At 44.4% G+C, this 21,150-nt stretch overlaps 1 protein-coding gene across 1 annotated transcript; it reads left to right on the top strand.

Annotated features, from left to right (window-relative positions):
• The first annotated feature begins 120 nt into the window (after positions 1–120).
• Positions 121–17,912, top strand: reep5 (receptor accessory protein 5). The gene is made up of 5 exons (XM_086135125.1): positions 121–344; positions 562–655; positions 15,438–15,576; positions 16,031–16,199; positions 17,679–17,912. The coding sequence occupies exons 1-5, from the start codon at positions 227–229 to the stop codon at positions 17,726–17,728; spliced, it is 570 nt and encodes a 189-aa protein (XP_085991251.1). The 5' UTR covers positions 121–226; the 3' UTR covers positions 17,729–17,912.
• The last annotated feature ends 3,238 nt before the right edge of the window (positions 17,913–21,150 follow it).

The raw sequence follows: 21,150 nt of genomic DNA, 5'->3' as shown, positions 1-21,150 counted from the left end.
ATTAATGTGTGTTTCCATCGATGAGTTATCAGAGCTTGATTGTACAGTACACACCTTTATGAGACAAGCGTAAGCTTTTATTGTGGAGATACCCACCGGAAGTTCTTGTTGGTGTCCTATACACTTTGATGCTTTGTAACTAACGGGAGTGTTCGGTTTCACCAGTGTCGCATTTTCCCATAGAACAACTTCCTAATTCATCCTTGTTCGGGACGCGAGAGCAGCCATGGCACATGCACTCAAAGCAAGATTTGAGAAGTTCCTCCACGAAAAGAGCCTCGTGACTGATGCCCTTGCTAAAGTCGAAGCGAAGACCGGGGTTAGCAGGACGTACCTCGCTCTCGGTGAGTGTTGACAGAAAGAGGAATGGAGAAAAAAGACTGCATTGGCGAGTCGACGCGGTGGCAGTCGGAGCGGTTTTGACGTTTAGATGTCGAGAATGATAGCATATGTTTGAATGTGTTCCTTTTAAGATATTACTAAATGAAGACATTTATAGCATTGCATGGATTATATGTTGAAAGTTATTTGTGTTAAATAGCTGTGTTGGTTTTGTTCCAGCAATCATTGGCATCATCGCAGTGTACTTGGTCATTGGTTATGGAGCCTCCTTGCTGTGCAACCTCATCGGCTTTCTGTACCCAGCTTACATATCGTAAGTGGACCGGGCGATATCGAGGAGGGGCCACACCCACACTCTTACACACAAACACACTAACACACTTCTCTGTTCTAAAGTTAACATCGCTGGCATGTATCCAATTTATTTTTATGTTGGTACTGTAATCTAATATCCTGTCGATACGCAACAAATTTATCAGAGCAGTAGTGTTTAAACATCCATCCATCCATCCATCCATCCATCTTCTACCGCTTATCCGGGGCCGGGTCGCGGAGGCAACAGCTTTAGCAGGGAAGCCCAGACTTCCCTCTCCATAGCTACTTCTTCCAGCTCTCCCCGGGGGATCCCGAGGCGTTCCCAGGCCAGCTCGGTGACATAGTCACTCCAGCGTGTCCTGGGTCTTCCTCGGGGTCTCCTCCCGGTGGGACATGCCCGGAACACCTCACCAGGGAGGCGTTCAGGAGGCATCCGAATCAGATGCCCAAGCCACCTCATCTGGCTCCTCTCGATGTGGAGGAGAAGCGGCTCGACTCTGAGCCCCTCCCGGATGACCGAGCTTCTCACCTTATCTCTAAGGGAGAGCCCGGACACCCTGCGGAGAAAACTCATTTCGGCCGCTTGTATCCGGGATCTCGTTCTTTCGATCACGACCCATAGCTCGTGACCATAGATGAGGGTTGGAACGTAGATCGACCGGTAAATTGAGAGCTTCGCCCTTTGGCTCAGCTCCTTCTTCACCACGACAGACCGATACAACGTCCGCATCACAGCAGACGCTGCACCGATCCGCCTGTCGATCTCTCGCTCCCTCCTGCCCTCACTCGTGAACAAGACCCCAAGATACTTAAACTCCTCCACTTGGGGCAAGATCTCTCCCCCGACCCGGAGGGGGCACTCCACCCTTTTCCGACTGAGGACCATGGTTTCAGATTTGGAGGTGCTGATTTTCATCCCAACCGCTTCACACTCGGCTGCGAAACGCTCCAGTGAGAGTTGGAGAGCCCCGTTTGAAGGAGCCAACAGCAGCACATCATCTGCAAAAAGCAGGGATGCAATACTGAGGCCACCAAAACGGACGCCCTCAACGCTTCGGCTGCGCCTAGAAATTCTGTCCATAAAGATTATGAACAGAATCGGCGACAAAGGGCAGCCTTGGCGGAGTCCTACCCTCACTGGAAACGATTCCGACTTACTGCCGGCAATGCGAACCAAACTCTGACATCGGTGGTATAGTGACCGAATAGCCCGTATCAGAGGGTTCGGTACCCCATACCCACGAAGCACCCCCCACAGAACTCCCCGAGGGACACGGTCAAACGCCTTCTCCAAGTCCACAAAACACATGTAGACTGGTTGGGCGAATTCCCACATACCCTCGAGGACCCTGCTAAGGGTGTAGAGCTGGTCCACTGTTCCACGGCCGGGACGAAAACCACACTGCTCCTCCTCAATCTGAGGCTCGACTTCCTGACGGACCCTCCTCTCCAGCACCCCTGAATAGACCTTACCAGGGAGGCTGAGGAGTGTGATCCCTCTGTAGTTGGAACACACCCTCCGGTCCCCCTTTTTAAAAAGAGGGACTACCACCCCGGTCTGCCAATCCAGAGGCACTCTCCCCGTTGACCACGCGATGTTGCAGAGGCGTGTCAACCAGGACAGCCCCACAACATCCAGAGCCTTGAGGAACTCCGGGCGGATCTCATCCACCCCTGGGGCCCTGCCACCGAGGAGCTTTTTAACCACATCGGTGACTTCAACCACAGAGATAGGAGAGCCCACCTCAGGGTCCTCAGACTCTGCTTCCTCCAAGGAAGACGTGTTGGTGGAGTTGAGGAGGTCTTCGAAGTACTCTGCCCACCGGTTCACAACGTCCCGAGTCGAAGTCAGCAGTGCCCCATCCCCACTGTACACAGTGTTAGTGGTGCACTGCTTCCCCCTCCTGAGACGTCGGATGGTGGACCAGAATTTCCTCGAAGCCGTCCGGAAGTCGGCTTCCATGGCCTCACCGAACTCTTCCCACGCTCGGGTTTTTGCCTCGGCGACCACCGAAGCTGCGTTCCGCTTGGCCAGTCGATACCCGTCAGCTGCCTCTGGGGTCCCACAGGCCATAAAGGCTCGATAGGACTCCTTCTTCAGCTTGACGGCATCCCTTACTGCTGGTGTCCACCAGCGAGTACGAGGGTTGCCGCCACGACAGGCACCAACCACCTTACGGCCACAACTCAGATTGGCCGCCTCAACAATAGAGGCACGGAACATGGTCCACTCGGACTCAATGTCCCCCGTCTCCCCCGGAACATGGGAAAAGCTCTGTCGGAGGTGGGAGTTGAAACTCCTTCTGACAGGGGATTCCGCCAGACGCTCCCAACAAACCCTCACAATACGTTTGGGTCTGCCAGGACGGACCGGCATCTTCCCCCACCATCGGAGCCTACTCACCACCAGGTGGTGATCAGTTGACAGCTCCGCCCCTCTCTTCACCCGAGTGTCCAAAACATGCGGCCGCAAATCCGATGATACAACCACAAGGTCGATCATCGAACTACGGCCCAGGGTGTCCTGGTGCCAAGTGCACATATGGACGCCCTTATGTTTGAACAAGGTGTTCGTTATGGACAGTCCGTGACGAGCGCAGAAGTCCAATAACAAAACACCACTCGAGTTCTGATCGGGGGGACCGTTCCTCCCAATCACGCCCCTCCAGGTCTCACTGTCATTGCCCACGTGAGCATTGAAGTCCCCCAGCAGAACAAGGGAGTCCCCAGCAGGAGTACTCTCCAGCACACCCTCCAAGGACTCCAAAAAGGGTGGGTATGCTGAGCTGCCGTTTGGTGCATATGCACAAACAACAGTCAGGACCCGTCCCCCCACCCGAAGGCGGAGGGAAGCAACCCTCTCGTCTACCGGTGTGAACCCCAATGTACAGGCACTGAGCCGGGGGGCAATGAGTATGCCCACACCTGCTCTGCGCCTCTCACCATGAGCAACTCCAGAGTGGAAGAGAGTCCAACCCCTCTCGAGAGAACTAGTACCAGAACCCAGGCTGTGTGTGGAGGCAAGTCCGACTATATCCAGTCGGAACTTCTCTACCTCACACACCAGCTCGGGCTCCTTCCCTGCCAGAGAGGTGACATTCCATGTCCCAAGAGCTAGCTTCTGCAGCCGAGGATCGGACCGCCAGGGTCCCCGCCTTTGGCTGCCGCCCAGCTCGCATTGCACCCGACCCCTTTGACCCCTCCCACGGGTGTTGAGACCATGAGAAGGGGGACCCACGTTGCCTCTTCGGGCTGAGCCCGGCCGGGCCCCATGGGTGTAGGCCCGGCCACCAGGCGCTTGCCAACGAGCCCCACCTCCAGGCCTGGCTCCAGAGTGGGGCCCCGGTGACCCGCGTCCGGGCAAGGGAAACTGAGTGCCATCGATTTTATCTATCATAAGGGGCTTTGTGAGCCGTGCTTTGTCTGGTCCCTCACCTAGGACCTGTTTGCCATGGGTGACCCTGCCAGGGGCATAAAGCCCCAGACAACTTAGCTCCTAGGATCATTGGGACACACAAACCCCTCCACCACGGTAAGGTGACGGCTCACGGAGAGGGTGTTTAAACATGTTCCTTTTATTCCTGCAATTCAGTAATGGGTCATTTTGAATGTGCGCACTATTATGGCATCACACGCCATCTACGTCTTGTGACTCACACAAAATACCAAATATCACTTCACAAATTGCGCAATTGCAGCCTAGATGGGTTTTGACAAGTAAGAAACTGGTTATCAAACTGTCATAACAGTATTTTAGTCGTCAGTCCTATGATCACTTTTTTTTTTTAATGAATGAAACAAACATCTATGTCAACAAATACAGCATTATGGACACTTAAGCCTTATTTAACTGAGGACAGGCACATGTTCCACTTGACGTCACAAGAAGTTTCATCTTTGATAATGTGGTTATCACATTTTTTTCTCTTTGGCGTCACTGGTATGCTTCAGTAGTGGCATTACAAAACTGCAGATCAAGGCCAGGTAATGAACACAAAACATACTTTTTGAGTTCTTACATATGCTGATGGAGTTTTGCTGGGGTATCATGAGATAGGGGTGACTTTTTGGGTTAAATTCCAAATGTTACAGCTTCAGCGGGACAATTTCACTTCGAGGTTCCACTATCGTTAAATTGTGATTTCATATGATCTCAAAAGGGGGAGGAAAAACAGGACCATCCCCAACCTAGAGCATACAGTATACAAAATATAACTTGGGAGTGTGGTTTTCTGAGTTACAATCGTAAAGTATATACTGGAATATGCAAACCCATAATTTCAAGGTCTACGCAAGCTCGTATTACTTGCACACAAGATGTAGACTCTCAAACTAGCAGTCAACATCAGATAGAGAAAAGACGATTCTGAAAAATGATATGAAATGCAAAATGCTTTCGAAGAGTTCCTTCAAGTGTTAATGTGATAATACACATTTTCGAGTCAACAAGCCTTTGCACAGAGAAAAGAAAAAAAAACCTCAACTATTGTGCTGTCACCAGCGCATTCATTACTGAAACTAGATTTTCTTTTATCAAGTTTTGGGAGATTCATGTCTTATATGCGATAAGTTATATTGAAATATTGAATAGCAAGTCAAAAAATAGGTACACAGCCGAAGATGTAATTTTCAGTTTGGTATATGGCGAAAAAAGGTCGATGTTTTTTTTCAAATGAATTTTTTTTTTTTTGACAAAATAATCCTGAGGTACAAAGATATTGGCAAGCGGAACAGCTATATAGATTAGTTTGATATTGCATGGTTTCAGGTTTGTGGGGTGGTGAGAAACAGTCTAAAGAAAACCGTGGGATCCCCCCCCCCCCAAAAAACAATGCTTGTTGCTTATATACACTTAAGCTTTTAAGATGAGTCAGACAAAAATATTTTTTTATACGAGAATTACGGGGTGAGGTGCTTGACAAAAGAAGCGCTATATTAAACTATATCAGCTGATTGCCCAAATCAAGTGACTCAGACTCGCACGCACACAAGTGTGATCAGGACATGTCTGTCATGAAACGGTTTTCACAATTTAATTTTCTCACAGTCCACATAAGTCAGCGCTGCATCTTCTCTGGATTCCAATGGGTTGTCGACAATGATCAACTCATGACTGGGAAGTGTTGTCAATTTGTCTATAGTTTGTGAGTTTAAAAAGACTTCATTAAGAGAGAGACCTCTAAAATGTATCACAACTTTTCTTATTTTGCCTCTTCAGAATATTGTTTTAGTTGTCAAGGGATCATGTTTATACTGATGTAATGGTAAGACTTTCTGGCTCCAAGGTGTGACATGCAAAGCACAGTTCATTTAGGCCAGCTTAGTGAGAAGCCAAAGCAAAGCCAGGATGAACACAAAAGAAGGGGATGCCATGGCACATCGTAAATGGATGCTACAACTTCTTGTTGCTTTCAAGCTTAGCTTGTAGCAGACGTGTGCACATTGCAGCATGACGTCTTTGATCTACTGGTGAAAAGGACACTTTGATTCGCTCCTCTTTCATCCAAAACTGCTTCAGACAACAAAGTGTATGCAGGAAAGTGGTTAAGAGTGCACGATTGTCTGTGTCTCATGTGTTGTTTTGTATTATTTTGTCAGTTTTTTGTTAACTTTTCTTTCGATAGCGGCGCGGACACCCGCAGCAGCTCCTATTGTTTTATGTTGAGTTATGTTATGTTCTGTGCTGTATTTTACACATACAGTACATTTGACAATAAAGTTTATCCAATCCAATCCAATATGACCTAAAAGCTCTGACAAAAAAACAAATAAAACAAAAACAAAACCTCAAATTAGCAGTGAAGTAAAAAGTGGCCCCAACTGGCCTTGACGTACAATCATGTGACACAAAGTTGTTGTTTTCAAAATAATCACGTGATTGTCTGCAAAGCCCACAAACACCAGTAAACAGTTCTGAGAAAACAGTTGGAAGCTCATGGCAAAAGAACCATTCAACTGTAAGCACCAGTGTGTCTTACCATTCGAAGAAAAGAGGTGTGGCAAAGATCACTTACTGAAATACAGTGGATAGAAAAGGTCTACACACCCCTGCTCAAATGCCACCTTTTTGTGATGTTAAAAAAAAAAAAATCCATCCATTTTCTAATCCGCTTATCCTCACATGACTATACCCTGAACTGGTTCCCAGCCAATCGCAGGGCACACATAGACAACAACCATTCACACTCACAGTCACAATTTAGACAATTTAGAGCAGGGGTGTTCAAATTCGGTCCTCAAGGGCCGCTGTCCTGCCTGTTTCCCATCTCTCCAGGCTGCAACACACCTTATTCAAATAATCGGGATCGTTCTAATGTTCCTTCAGAGCTATCTATCTACAACAGGGGTGGCCAACCTGCGGTTCGCGAGCCGCATGCGGCTCTTTGGCTGGTTCAATGGGGCTCCCGGGCTTTCACATGACAAGCGTCGAAAACGCCTCGGCGGTGGCGCTGCCATTCAAACAACAGCGCTAAATACACAGAACTAACTACGTCAGCCTATCATCAATCCCGTTACTTGATTGACATACAGGGCAACCAATCAGATGATAACTGAATCACCGCTCATGCATAAACAACGGTGTTCAGTGCTAAGTGCTAAGCTAGTCAGCTTTAAAGGTAGGGGTGCCCAATATGTCAATCGCGATCGACCCGGAGCCAACGAACTGGTCCCAAGTCAAGTGCGAAGCGTTGGGAGGAGGAAATGAGGGGTGGGGAGATATGTCTGTGTGTTTCGATTTCGTTGGTGTTCAGTGAAGTTCCGGCTCTCGCTCATCTCCGTGTGGCATGTGGCTCTTTGCAGTAACACAGTAAAAAAAATTGGCTCTTAGTCTCTGACTGGTTGGCCACCCCTGATCTACAAAATAGACCAACATAACCTGTACAAAAACCCTTTCAAGGAGGGAAGTAAAAATAACTGAGCTAATGAGGTCTGCACACCCTCTTACAACCTTTTTTTTCCAATAATTTTTGTAATTTTATCAAATATGTATAATTTGGAGGGGTCTAAAAAGATGTTTTTTTCAATGCATCGATAATGACTGTCAGTGGATTTCCAATACTTCCTACAACTTAAAATCCCTATCCAGCTGGATGCTGAGTGGATGGTTGGTGCTACCTACAGAACAATACAATGCAATACGCCTTCATTTATACAGTATTGCGCTTTTCACAGCAGCTGCAGCTGTAGCAAAGCGCTTAATCAAATCCAGGAAGACTAAACTGCCACAAAGCCACATAAGCGTTTGGATCACTTCCATCAAGTTCGATGCTTTACGACCGACGGGAGTGTTCGGTTTCAGTTTTCAGGAGGCCTGAACAATTCATGAAATTGGAATCAACATGGCACTGAAGTCAAAACGCCTTTTTTCTTGGTGTAAAGGCTGCAACTCGGGTGGGGGTCGGGGGGGGGGGGGGGGTTGAAACTCTGTATTGTGGCCCATTGGTTTAGTTATTTGTTTAGAGTCTCAATATAGTGCTTAAGAAGCGGCATCCACGTGTTTTCCACGTTGTTTCTCAAAACGTGAAACGTCATCAAGCCACACATTGAAATGATAACTTAGTGAGTTATGGTCGTGCCACGTTTTGGCTTTTAGAATGTTGTGAAATATGTAGTGCGATGAATTTTTCAGGGGGTTCTACTCAGGAGAGTTTCCATACAGAGCAGCTGGTTTTGTTGATTTTGAGTAAACGTAGTCTCTCACCAGCTCTGTGTTTGTGTTTCTACTCCTGTGGGTGTGACTGTGAGGATCTGACCCCACCCTCACTATACAGTCGGTGTATTGACATAAGTGGAAGAATCATCCTAAAAAAGGAATCACCTTTCAATATTCAGAATCTTACCAAAGCCTGTTGGATTATGTACAGTCACATGCACATTTGTTGAAGTGCTCTTCACACACTCAAATCCGAAAAAAAAACATGCGTTCGTCCATCCTGTCATTCTCTGTCGCGCTTGGTCTCACAAGGGTCGTGTCCTATTAAAGATGACACGGCTCTCGCATGATTGTTAAACCTATTTCCAGAAAATGTTGAAGAGGGTTTAACATGAGCCAACCAGAACCATCACAATATATTGAGGATCACCAGTAAAACGGGTGTGAGACAAAAAAAAAACGGAAATTAATTATTGCGTAATAAAGTAAACTCCAATTCTCAGACCACTATTTGACCTTCCTTCTTCGATACGGATGTACTCAACTCAACTGTATTTATAGAGCATTTTCGAACAGCCATTGCTGCATACAAAGTGCTGTACATGGAGCAATTTAACATATCCAATAAACAGTAAAACAAATCGGTAATAAAGACGGTAGAAAGCACTGAACAGTAAAACTAAGAACAAATCTAAGTCATGCTGAGTCGAATGCCAAAGAATACAAGTGAGTTTTGAGGAGGGTTTTGAAGATGCAGCGAGGAGGCTTGCCGAATGTTCAGTTGGAGGTCATTCCAGAGAGAGGGACCAGCAACAGAAAAGGCTCGATCCCCTCTGAGCCTCAGTTTAGTTCTTGGTACTTCTAACAATGTCTGGTCCGCAGACCTGAGGTGCCGGGCAGGTGTGTAGGGGCGGATGAGCTCAGAGAGGTAAGGTGGCACGAGGTCATTTAGAGATTTGAAAACAAATAAGAGGACCTTGAAAATCACTCTAAAATGAATGGGGAGCCAGTGAAGGGATGCCAGAGTAGGAGTTATGTGCTCCCTCTTACGAGTACCAGTCAAGAGGCGGGCAGCGGCATTCTGGACCAGCTGAAGGTGCTTAATGGAGGACTGGCTGACTCCAAAGTAAAGGGCATTGCAGTAATCGATGACAAATTACTGTCTCAAAGTGTTCATGAGAGAGGAGAGGTTTTACTTTGGCCAGCTGTCTAAGGTGAAAGAAGCTGGATTTAACAACGGCACCAATTTGCCGGTCAAGTTTGAAATCCCTGTCCAGTTTAAGGCCCAAGTTTGAGACTGTTGACTTAAGATAAGTAAGGAGACAGGGGGCCCAAGTCTACAGGATGGGATGTACAAGGGCCGCTGGGACCAAACAGTATCACCTCTGTCTTCTTTTCATTGAAATTCAAGAAATTTTGTGCCATCCAGGTTTTAATTTCTTCCAGGCAGGATAGAAGTGGCCTTAACGAGAAGGCGTCTTTTTTGCTCAGTGGGACATAGATCTGGCAGTCATCTGCATAGCAGTGGAAGGGAATACCATGTTTCCTTAAGATGGAACCCAATGGGAGCAGATACAGCGAGAACAGCAGAGGCCCCAGAATTGAGCCCTGTGGAACACCACATGACAGGGGAGCAGTACGTGACTCAGAGCAGCCAAGGCTGACACAAAAGGTTCTGTCAGCTAAATAGGACCTAAACCACTCAAGAGCACTGCCGCCAATGCCCACCAAGTGCTGCAAACGAGTCAGCAGAACATGTACAGCATATGTGGAACTGGCAGTCGCGGCTTGGAATTGAAGCAGACTTACATGGGACAGGAGAAGAGAGCCAATCTCTCTTTTTCGTTAATGGATGCTACAGCTTCTTGTTGCTTTCAAGCTTAGCTTGGAGCAGACGTGTGCACATTGCAGCAGGACGTCTTTGATCCACTGGTGAAAAGGACACTTTGATTCGCTTCTCTTTCATCTATAACCGCTTCAGACAACAAAGTGTATGCAGGAAAGTGGTTGAGAGTGCACGATTGTCTGTGTCTCAGGTGTTGTTTTGTATTATTTTGTCATCTTTTTGTTAACTTTTCTTATGATAGCGGCACGGACACCCGCAGCGGCTCCTCTTGTTTTATGTTGAGAGGGAAGAAATTTCATCTCTGCTGTCTGTTACACATACAGTACATTTGACAATAAAGTTTATCCAATCCAATCCAATATCGAAATAAATACTACGTGACAAAGATGAAAATGAAGGACATTTTTGCGATAATAGTTTTATAAATGGAAGATGTAGTTTAATTTATTACGGTACTCATTTTTTAAAAAAGCATTTTTTAAAACATTTTGATTTCATCAACAATTTTTTGTCAATTTTAGTTTTTGCTAACTATAGTAACCTTGTTCATCCCAGCTCACGTGTACAACTGTAACACGAAATTTAAATTGGCATTGTTGTATGTGAATGTGTGTCGTTATCTGATGTTGTTAATGGCAGTTTATTTTTGAGAGCATCAAGAGAATAAATAAATGTTATGACAGTGACAATTTGAGACCTGAACAGGGAATCAATGTTCGAGCATTGGCATCTTGAAATCAATACAATCAATTACATGTAAGTAAAAAAAAACAACCGCCCCCGCAAACAAAAAAAGATCTGTGTCCCATCCTCAGTTTGCCAAATAATTTCATTCAGGTTCATACAGTCACGGGATTGTCTCCGTTATTCTATGCAACAAGTCATGCTGTCACTCGGCATGTGTAAATCGAGTCATTGTCCCAACAAAATCTACTGGCAGAAGTGGTATGTAAGACCATTTTGACGGACTAGATTACAGAGCTCAGTACCGTTTGACCAAAAATCAGTCAGTAAAGTTGTCTTGTTTTTGGACCAGGTCTGTCAAAACTCAAGTGTGCCTCCTCAATGTTTTGTCAGTTACTCATTGCATTTTCGGCCAAATGCTTCATAGGAAAAAAAACTGTGATAAAATGTGTGATGGTTTTTTTTTTCCTTTTTTTTCTTGTAGCGGCACATCTTTTTCCTCCAACTGACAGAAGCTTTGTGCAGATCACTGTGTCACGGTCGTATATACCCACAGTGTCTGTTTAGTAACGGGGGCCACTCGTTGGATGTGTAGCTGTCACCAAGCCTTACTTAGTGTATTTGGTGTTGCAAGTAGGACGACCGTCTATGTAACCCAATGCAAAGTCCTGTTCGAGCGGAAAACCACATCTTACAACCCACATAGACCATACACCCCTGCACATACACAAACATCTCTTGGTATTTGAAAGGTTAACAGCTGCAGGATAAGGTCAAAACTGTGTCAAGACACAAATGACAAATTATCTTTTAAAAAAACGGGGACTTAAATTTTATATAAAAATTCAACGGGGATATCACCGTATTCTCCACACTATTAGGCGCTTCAAAGTATAAGGCGCACCTTCAATGAATGGCCTGTTTTAAAATGGTTTTCATACATAGGGTGCCCCGCATTGTAAGGTGCACAGACTAGAAGCTACAATCGTGGCTGCGGTTGCATTATACATCCACTACATGGAGCTACGCAAAAGGGAATACAATACGGCTTTATTAATGTAGAGCAGTGGTCCTCAACTAGAAAGGCTGTAGGTCCACTTTTTTTTTGTTTGTTTGTTTTTGACGACATACCATGCAGAACAGCTACCTCCTCTACGTCGCTCTGGCGATACCGGCACGGGATGAACTTCTTTTGTCAAAATAGCTTCATTTTCGCAAGTCATGGCTGACCATCGCTATATAAATCAGCATGTATTGTATTGTATTGTATCAGCTGCGCCTTGAGCTGTATGTTTGTTCAATTTGTAAATATTACTTCTTGTTTCCTGCTTCTTCTTTCATTCATTGGCAAATTTCTGTTTCTTTCAACTTACAAGGCAGTCCGATTGGTGAGACTCGCGAACATTTCCACCACGTCTGATGGAGGAAACTCACAGCTAGCAGGTCTGTTTCTGTGCGGCCCGGTCCCAAATGGCCCGAGGCCCGGTACCAGTCCGCAGACCTGTGATTGGGGACCTCTGATCTAGTGTCCACACTGATGATGGCTGACCACTCATGGTATTAACTGTCTCTTAAAAAAATGATATGCAGTCGTGAAGTGGAACGTTTTCTTTCAGCAGTTAGCGACCCCTTTAACAGATAAAGCATTATTGAGTGACAACAATTTCATTGTCAAATTCATTTAATATTTCTTCAGAAAAAGAAGTCTTTTAAACCTAGAAATAGCACATCTTTTAAGTTTCAACGTATTCTATTTGAATGAAGTTGGCGATGAGCAATACCTTTTGGTATGATACTCAAAAGGTTCTGTTAAGAATTGAGCAGTAGCTGATGGTTTTTTTTTTTTTTTTTTTTACTCAGCATGAACATTGTCACAGTCATGTTTGACTGGCCAGCTGCCATCTTGGGTTTATTGTATGAAGCCAATTTAAATCTCACCCCACTGGTAAGAGTAAATTTTGAGCCAATAAAATCTGTATGTGTGAGTGAAGCATGTTTGTGACCTATGCTCCCTCTCAACTGTGCGCGTGCGCACTTCTCTCACCCTCTCAGCGCACATGGCGACTGCTGGCGCGGACCACGCCACGCCCACGCACTACATTACGACACTCATACCTTCATTTCCACCCCACTTTAATCGACAAACAGGACACCAGACTATCCCCATAGTTTCAGTTGTGTAATGACTGTGCGCACTCAGTTGTTCTACGATAGTTTGATGCATATATTGACACGCATTCACTCTCACTCACCACAGACGAGAGGCTGCAGGCGACGCGCGGACCGCGGAAGTCCAAATATGGACATAGTTTAGAGCAGTGGTTCTCAACTAGAAAGGCTGTCGGTCCACTTTTTTTCTTTTTTTTTTTTTAAGACCAAGGTCCGGTCCCATGCACGGCGGTCATGGGGAGCAGGGCTATATGCCCATTTAGTATGGTCAAGCCAAGCTTATACAAATCAACACTCCTCACAACCAACCAATAATGGGGTGCATGAAAATAACAATTATTCACTTTGCCAGTACACAGCAAATAATGAGAGGCATTGTGTTGAGGCACAGGAACTCTTTTATTTTGTTCAGGTTTTGCCTGCTTAATAATAGAACTAGCCCTTTTAGGGAAATACATTTTTACTTTAACTTTGTTAAACAGTAGTTGTCTTTTTTTCCCTTAATTTAACAAAAGCAAAACAAAATACTCATTTTACCAAAATAAATACTAAACATGAAAACAAAAATATTATTTTCATTTGTACAATTCCCCTTTTCACATCCCCTCTGAAATCACTGAAAAATGTATCAGAAGAGGAGTTAAGAACCATTTTAAATACTGACACAAGGGAGCACAGGAATGTGCAGTGCTGTTCTTCCACTAAAGGTGAATGCAATGTCTGAGGCATGCAAATATTATTTGAGGACGCCATTGTGATGTTCATTTACCATGTTGCGGTGTTCTGCTGTTAAACAGCTGCAAAGATCCCCGGGTAGACGGGAGCAAAACTGCACACGATCGAAACCTCCCGCGATTCGTCTTGTCTAATTGTCTGTGTGCGGCTCTCCTGGGCTGAAGCTGTGAGCACACTGTGGCGTCGCGCATGCGTCTGTTTCCTGACACGATCATCCATTTTGAATGCGTGACGCTTATGTATGGGCACACCTTAAGTTCAGAGGAGCCAATCAGCGCATCGTTATCGCCGACATGCCCTGCTCAGCCAGGGTCTCCAGTTCGTCAAACATTATACACACACAGTCGCGCTGCTGCGTCCTCTGCAATACATCTGTTCGTGCACGCAAATAATAAAACGGATAATTTTAACAAGCGATCGCGGTAATGCGCAGATTATAGTCCAAAAATATAAAATGTATAATGTAAAAATCACTTTATATAGACTTTGAAGTCAAGATGGCGCCCGAGTAGGCAGCCGTCAGCAAGTGCTCTCATGAGCCTTGCTTTTTTTTGTTGTTTTTGTGTTTGTTTTGTCACTTTGTGTTGTTTACGTCGTGTGGACCTGATGTGGACTTTTTTCAGCATTTTTTGGCCACGACATTCATCAAGGAGGAAACTCTGTGCTCGGTGGTTGCGCCTTCTCGGCAGCATGGGTATACCAGCACTGTTTTTGACTGGGAGGAATGTCGGCGCCATTTGACTGTCGTTGCTGGACAGTCCCGGGGCGCTTGTGTCTTGCGCCTGTTATGGGCAGCATTTTTCACAGCCCCGCTTTGTTCAGCGGAGATATCGGTGCTGTTGAACGGTCTACGGCTGGATGGATGTAAGTCTTGAGGAGCCGACGATGAGAAGAAAGGAGCGTTAGCGCGGAGCGCCGATGCGGATTTGGAACTGGGAGTCGCGGCTTGGAGTTTGAAGCGGATTACGTGGGACAGGAGAAGTGAACTCATCTCTTTTCGTCAATGGACGCTACAGCTTCGTGTTTGCTTTCAAAACTTAGCTTGTAGCAGACGTGTGCACATTTTCAGCATGACGTCTCTGATCCACTGGTGAAAGGACACTTTGATCCTCTCCTCTTTCATCTATAACTGCTTCACACAACAAAATGTATGCAGAAAAGTGGTGAAGATTGCACGACTGTCTGTGCCCTATGTGTTGTGTTGTGTTATTTTGTTATTTTGACTTCAAAATGGCGCCGCGAGAGTGGCTGCCTTTCCAGCAGCTCCTATATTTTGTTGTTCTACTTCTTCCTTTCATAACTTTGCTGCTGTGAATCGGGAATTTCTCCATTGCGAGACTAATAAAGTTTTTCTTATCTTATCTTATAATTTATTATTTTATACAATTTGCCGAGGGTCCGGTCGTGGATCGCGGTCCGCCAGTTGAGGAAGACTGATGTAGAGCCTTCACAACATCTGCAGCTGTAACAAAGCGCTTTACAGAACACTTAAAATACTATGTCCAAGAAATCAGATTATTGATCCATATAGAATGGGCATCAGATTAACAGGTGCACTCTTGGGTTATGAAAAAATTGAGTGCGGTATTTACTTGCAGTGAAAAGCTACAGACAAGTAGACCAGTTCCATGAGCGCGACCATACAAATGATAAAATAGGAAAGTTCCTGACGTTTGTATGTCTTCTCTGCAGCATCAAGGCCATAGAAAGCGCCACCAAAGATGATGATACAAAATGGCTGACTTACTGGGTGGTGTATGGACTCTTCAGTGTGGCCGAGTTCTTTGCAGACATCTTTCTCTCATGGTTCCCATTTTACTACATCGGAAAGGTAATCGAGCTCTAGTTTGTCGGCATTCTGTCTTGTTTTGATGATGCCTTTTGATTTTCTGTTGTCATTGTGATGGCTGAGTTTGATGGAAGCATGTGGCCAAGCGCAGAATAACCAAGGACAAATAAGGAGTGAGGCACGCCAACTAGAGGTGTGCAGACCTCCACGAAGGCTGTTCACACATATTTTCTGAGTTTGCATTGCAAGCCAATTCCCTGCTCTTTGAGGTTCACACTTGAGTGACTTAAACGGTAAAAATGGAAAATAAACTCCTTTTGGCTCAGTTACTTATCAAAATGACAGAAAAGCTCTTAACCGTCAGTTGGTGTATTTGATCGATGTACAGTATTATTCATTTCACGTCAAATGCTGGTTGAAATAGCAAACAAATGAGGCTTGTGAGAATGCGGCTTTTAGTCACGGGCAGTTTTATGAGTACTTGTCTTCTTACCAGTGCGCCTTCCTGGTCTGGTGCATGGCTCCGACCCCTTCCAACGGCTCGGTCCAGATTTACAATCGCATCATCCGCCCCTTCTTCCTCAAGAACGAATCCAAGATTGATGATGCGGTTAAGAATATCAAGGATAAGGCATCAGAAGCCGCTGACAAGTTCAAAGATGAGGGTGAGTACGAAGGATGATTATGATATGGGCAAAACCTGTTAATCAGTTCAAATTAATTAAAAAAAATAAACAGATGTTGGGAAGATGCGGTAAATGACGAGACAAGGCAAAAAAGGCGAGTCACATCTCTAAAATTGTGTTTTATAATCGAGGTAATACTATAACTAAGGTGTTTTCCTTTCTTCAGCGACTTGTGCCACTTCAGGCTCATATCCAGATTATCTGTTGTTAACGTTGCTATATTTCAGACAAAACTGGCCCAAATATGTTTAGCAAAGGTGGCCCACATGCGGTACGTATGTGGGCCACCTCAGGCTCACATCCATATTGTCAAGAATAACAATTGTCTGCGCTGCCACAAATCTGCCAAAGGTGAGCCGTATTTGTATAGTGATATTTGTGCTGGTTTAGGTTCACCTTTGCTTGGTTCAGAAAAATGCCTACGGTGCCGGATTGTTGCAGTGAGTGACCCACATTCATTGGCTCTCTGGGAGTCTGTTCCCTCTATGCCCAAATAGAGGCCCGGACATTGGTGGCCAGTCCTAACCCACACCCACTTTACCCACATATAATCCACACAGAACCCTGACATGTTTGACCAGTTCTAACCGATGCCCGGTTCGCTTTTATTGAAACCTCATGGTACCCAGACATGGTTAACCAGGACTAACCTAAGACCACTTTGCCCATATGTAACCTTTTTTGTACCCTTCACATTTTCCCAGTTTACGATCATGCCCACAAAGCCCAAATAAACCCAACATGGAACCCAGTACACTTGCCCACATGAACAAAAAATTGACGTACCCCTCGGTCATGCCTTCCGTCTCTTCAATCTCTGATTGTTTTGTTTTATTCATTCAATCATTAGTTAAAAAATAATCATTGATCTCTTAGAATTGACAATGAAAGCCACCTTGAATCTTGAATCCTGCAGTGGCCTTGAAAGTGTTTTCATGTTGGAGGACTGACAACCTTTGTGTGGGTGGTGAACAGCTCACTCAGGACATATTTTCAGAAATAGGTCAACAACAAGAGATTCACTTAGTGGTTGAATATCTTCACGCTTGATGGGTGGGCAGGCACTCCAGAGACCCACCATTCACGCCGTGACTTCTATAAAAACTGTTTTCACTGCTTAAAAATCTCGTTTGGCATCCACGGCAATCACAGCCAGGGGGGTCAATAGGAATGTGTAGACTATTTATATCCACAGTTTTTGTGGAATCCTGTAACTCCAAGTATGTAAAAACATGACATCGCATTGCATTATTATGAATATTTACAATTATTACTACTCATCATCTTTGCTGTTGCTATTAATAGGCATGTGATTTATTTTTTTTAAAAAACACAAAAGATACCACTGTATGAACTGTCCTGATATCAAAAATATAGGCATCTGCGTTTCATTGACTTGTTTTATTTAGTCACCTTTCGTGTGTGCGTGTGTGTATGTGTGTGTGTGTGTTACCACAGCCAAGAAAGCAACAGCCAACATCATGTTTGAGGAGAAGAAGAGCTCCTAATCAGGACCTCCACAGAGGACCGTCTGTGCAGCTGTTCCAGAAAATAATGTTGCCTTGTTGTATTTAATGGATTATCTGTTCTGGTGTGTAACGTCAAAGCCATTTCCCTGCTCAGTTTACTTGTTTGACAGGTCATTGTACATCGCCCTGATCCTGAATGAACCCAATAAATGCCTAAATGGAATTGTGTAATGTTTTCTGCCGTAACGTGACAATATAATGATACCCAGAACTGCTATACTGTATAAAACTGCATCTAACTTGTTAAACAGGTGACATGCGAGCTTTTTGGCAGGTGAGGTCCTGAATTTGGGCAGAATTTAGATTTTCCGATTTATGAGTGAAACTGCGATGAGCAGCATGGCATTAGAAAATGACTAAGAAAAAAAATGATGTATCGTCATTCGTTTCTCACACACAATTTTACAATAAGGTTTGTTATTTTTCTAGCAATTTAGAGAGTATAGTAGCCACTGTAATGTCATACTTGTTCAATTACTTGTACAATACATGATAACTGGTGTGCGGGGGGGGGGGGGGGGGAATAATTTAGGCTTTTACTGTAATATTCTGTTAAACAATACTCAAATATGTTGAACACAGACAATTCAGCAAAACAATAACAGTGTAAATGAATTTAAAATCTAATTTTCAATTGTGAATTATTAAATTGTCTCTTCTCATTTTAGGTCAAATCAAACATGTTTTATTGTCTTGTCGTTACTTGGAGATGAAATCCACGTGTCTCTCCCAACAACCTTGCAGGTACGATGGGGATTTGAGCCACTCGAGCTGGATTACACCCGCCAATCCCGCGTTATGAAAGGGTACCAGACCACCACAAACAGTGGTGGTTCCAGACCAGTTTTTCTGGTGGACCGGGCCTGGGGTTTTCTCAGCGGGACACAGGTTTTTTTAGGTCACATGAGAGTTGTGGTCCTTTTTACTTTGTGTCGCCTTGAAGTGACGTTGTGTAGAGGCCAGTCAATAAAAAGCGCCACCAGGTGGTGTCGCTTCGCCTGCGAGTTTGTTGAGCTTCCGGGTTTGGTTACTTTGCTCACCACCTCGAAACGTGGCGAGTGGACTCCTTGCTTGGTCCATACATGGAAAAAAGTACGCAGTGCTGTCCGTCTAACTTGAGTTTGACTCACAGATAAAAGCTAGTGAGCAAGTGACTTGTACAGTTATGAGAACAACTTGGCACCAAACGATTTTTGTAATTTCCAATGATACTTCTGCACTTCTCGGCAGGTATTTGGCCCCACTCTTCATGTGAACAAACTTCTCCACTTCTCTCAGTTTTTTTCTCCAGACGGCATGTTTCAGGGCCTTCCAAAGATTTGCAATAGGTTTTAGATCAGGGCTCAGGTGTTTTTATCTGTGTTACCAGGACAAGACCCGGTAACCAAACTTTCACCTTTCCGTCGGGATTTCATTCTACTTCGCACAGATTCAAGATACCCAGTACCAAATGGAGCAAAGCCGACACAGAATTGAACAGAGCTTATTGTTTCAATAATTATCTTTTTTATTTTCATTACTATAAAATGCAAAACATTTCACTATGGGTTTGAGGCAGATCAAGTCATATGGTCAATATAATTCAAACAGTTCATTTCTGACATGCGGTAGTTGCGTGACGTCATCTTTATAAGACGTCTCCGTTCCGTGAGGTCATCTTTACTGGACGTCTCGAAATTAAAGCAAAAGTGTCATCTAATCTGCCCATAACAATTCCACCACCTCTTGCATCGCTCCTCTGTCGATATGAGATGAAAAATGATGCACGACACTTTGGATCATATTTACTTGTGTAAACACTGCCACGTGTCCTCTAATTTTGCGTATGTAAGGACGCATTGTTTTTGTAACGTGAACGAGAACATAAAAAGAGCGTATCATCACGACTTGAAGCGCGAACGGAGCCTGTCCCATCGTGACATGTCGCTCCCGAGGTGGAAACTACATGTAAATGCAATGAACCTACAGTATTTGGCACCTCGCCCTTATTTCCGGACTGCTTTCAAGTCCGCGGAGAGCTTTGAAATGCCCAGCAAATTCAGCAATCGCGGAGTCGTGTATTCCTGTGGGGACGAATTTAATAAACTATTATAATATACGCCGGGCATTTGCTAAGGGTGGCAGCTCCCGCCACCCTTTAAAATAGGCCGAATGACTGCTTCTAAATTTGAAGACACCCGTGATACTATTCAGAAGACATCCATTGGTTGAACATGTCTGATTGTCAGTGGTTCATTTTCATATTTTTTATTACCCTTGTCAGGTTTCAAGTGATTTCTGTGTCCACGGTGGGGTTTTCTTTTATTAAAAGAGGGCTACCAATTTTGTCCACGTTTTGTTTAATTGGGATAAGGATGAAGGGATTTTCGGGGGGAGCATTCCCAGGGCCCAGTTTCCTGTACAAAGATGGTACAAAACCAGTACTAGACTAATCTGGTTTAACTACACTAATCAAATTGCTTTCTGAGATATTATTGAATTTGCGATTTACTAGTTCAACAGGGGTTTGACTCATGATGAAGCATGGAGAAAGGGAAAGGAGATGGCGTTCGAAAAATTTAAGTGAAAGTGAGAAGATGCTTTTGAAGGAAATAATTTCAAAGTACCCCGCAATTGAAGATAAAAATCATGATTCCAGCATCAGAAATTCAAAAAACAAAAACTAAACGCTTGGACGGAGATTACGAATGAATACAATTCAAGTGAAAATGTTACCAACAGGACCGCGCAATAACATCGGGTAAAAAGTTTTTATGTTGCTAGATTTTTCATCGACAATGAAATGCATGTTTCCTCCTATGGGGCACATACACAAGTTCGTACTGTATATTGTATTGCCTTCTAAAGAAGGTAGTAAACCACAGTAACTGCTCGAAAGAAGAGCTTCAAGACAGCTGGGGGATTCCCAGTTAGACCAAAAATACACATGACCTGCGAGACTCGTTGAGGCGAATAATCGGTGATGAGGCACTTGAGTTCCCCTTCCCGAATCACATGAAAGCTTTGTCTGAAGCAAACAAATAATTTCAGATGCAACGATCATCATCAAATTCATTAAGCGGTTTACTTATCTCTGAAAAATCTTTCTGGTGTTGGTCTTTCAGTTTCATTGATGTAGCCAAGGCAACCATTTTGCACTATGCACGTTGAAGGGCTCAGTTTTTCCTCTGAAGATTAACCTGTCCCTGGCCAGGTTTAATTTTGGATTAGCTCTCGTCTTTAAAGACGGGAGATCATTTAACTCAAGACAATGACAAGTCTGAATTGAATCCATATTGAAGAAAGCTATTTCAATAAATCCTGGACTAAAATGTCAATTGATCTAGATTAGAACTAGCCTTAAAGCCTGCATGGGAAACTGCAAAAAAAGTTAAAGGGATTCCTACTCTCACCAATCAAAC

The sequence above is a fragment of the Hippocampus guttulatus genome, chromosome 17 (genome assembly GCF_054856545.1).
Source record: "Hippocampus guttulatus isolate MCC_2025c chromosome 17, RoL_Hgut_1.0, whole genome shotgun sequence".
Classification (NCBI taxonomy): Eukaryota; Metazoa; Chordata; class Actinopteri; order Syngnathiformes; family Syngnathidae; genus Hippocampus; species Hippocampus guttulatus.
Note: the sequence above shows the minus strand (reverse complement) of the source record. Positions and strands in the feature narration are given on the sequence as shown.

Excerpts from the sequence above, each read along its gene's own strand:
- reep5 (XM_086135125.1), top strand. The coding sequence starts at position 227 with ATGGCACATGCACTCAAAGCAAGATTTGAGAAGTTCCTCCACGAAAAG. Across the intron at positions 345-561 it reads CAGGACGTACCTCGCTCTCG|CAATCATTGGCATCATCGCA; the intron begins GTGAGTGTTGAC and ends GTTTTGTTCCAG. Across the intron at positions 15,577-16,030 it reads CATTTTACTACATCGGAAAG|TGCGCCTTCCTGGTCTGGTG; the intron begins GTAATCGAGCTC and ends TCTTCTTACCAG.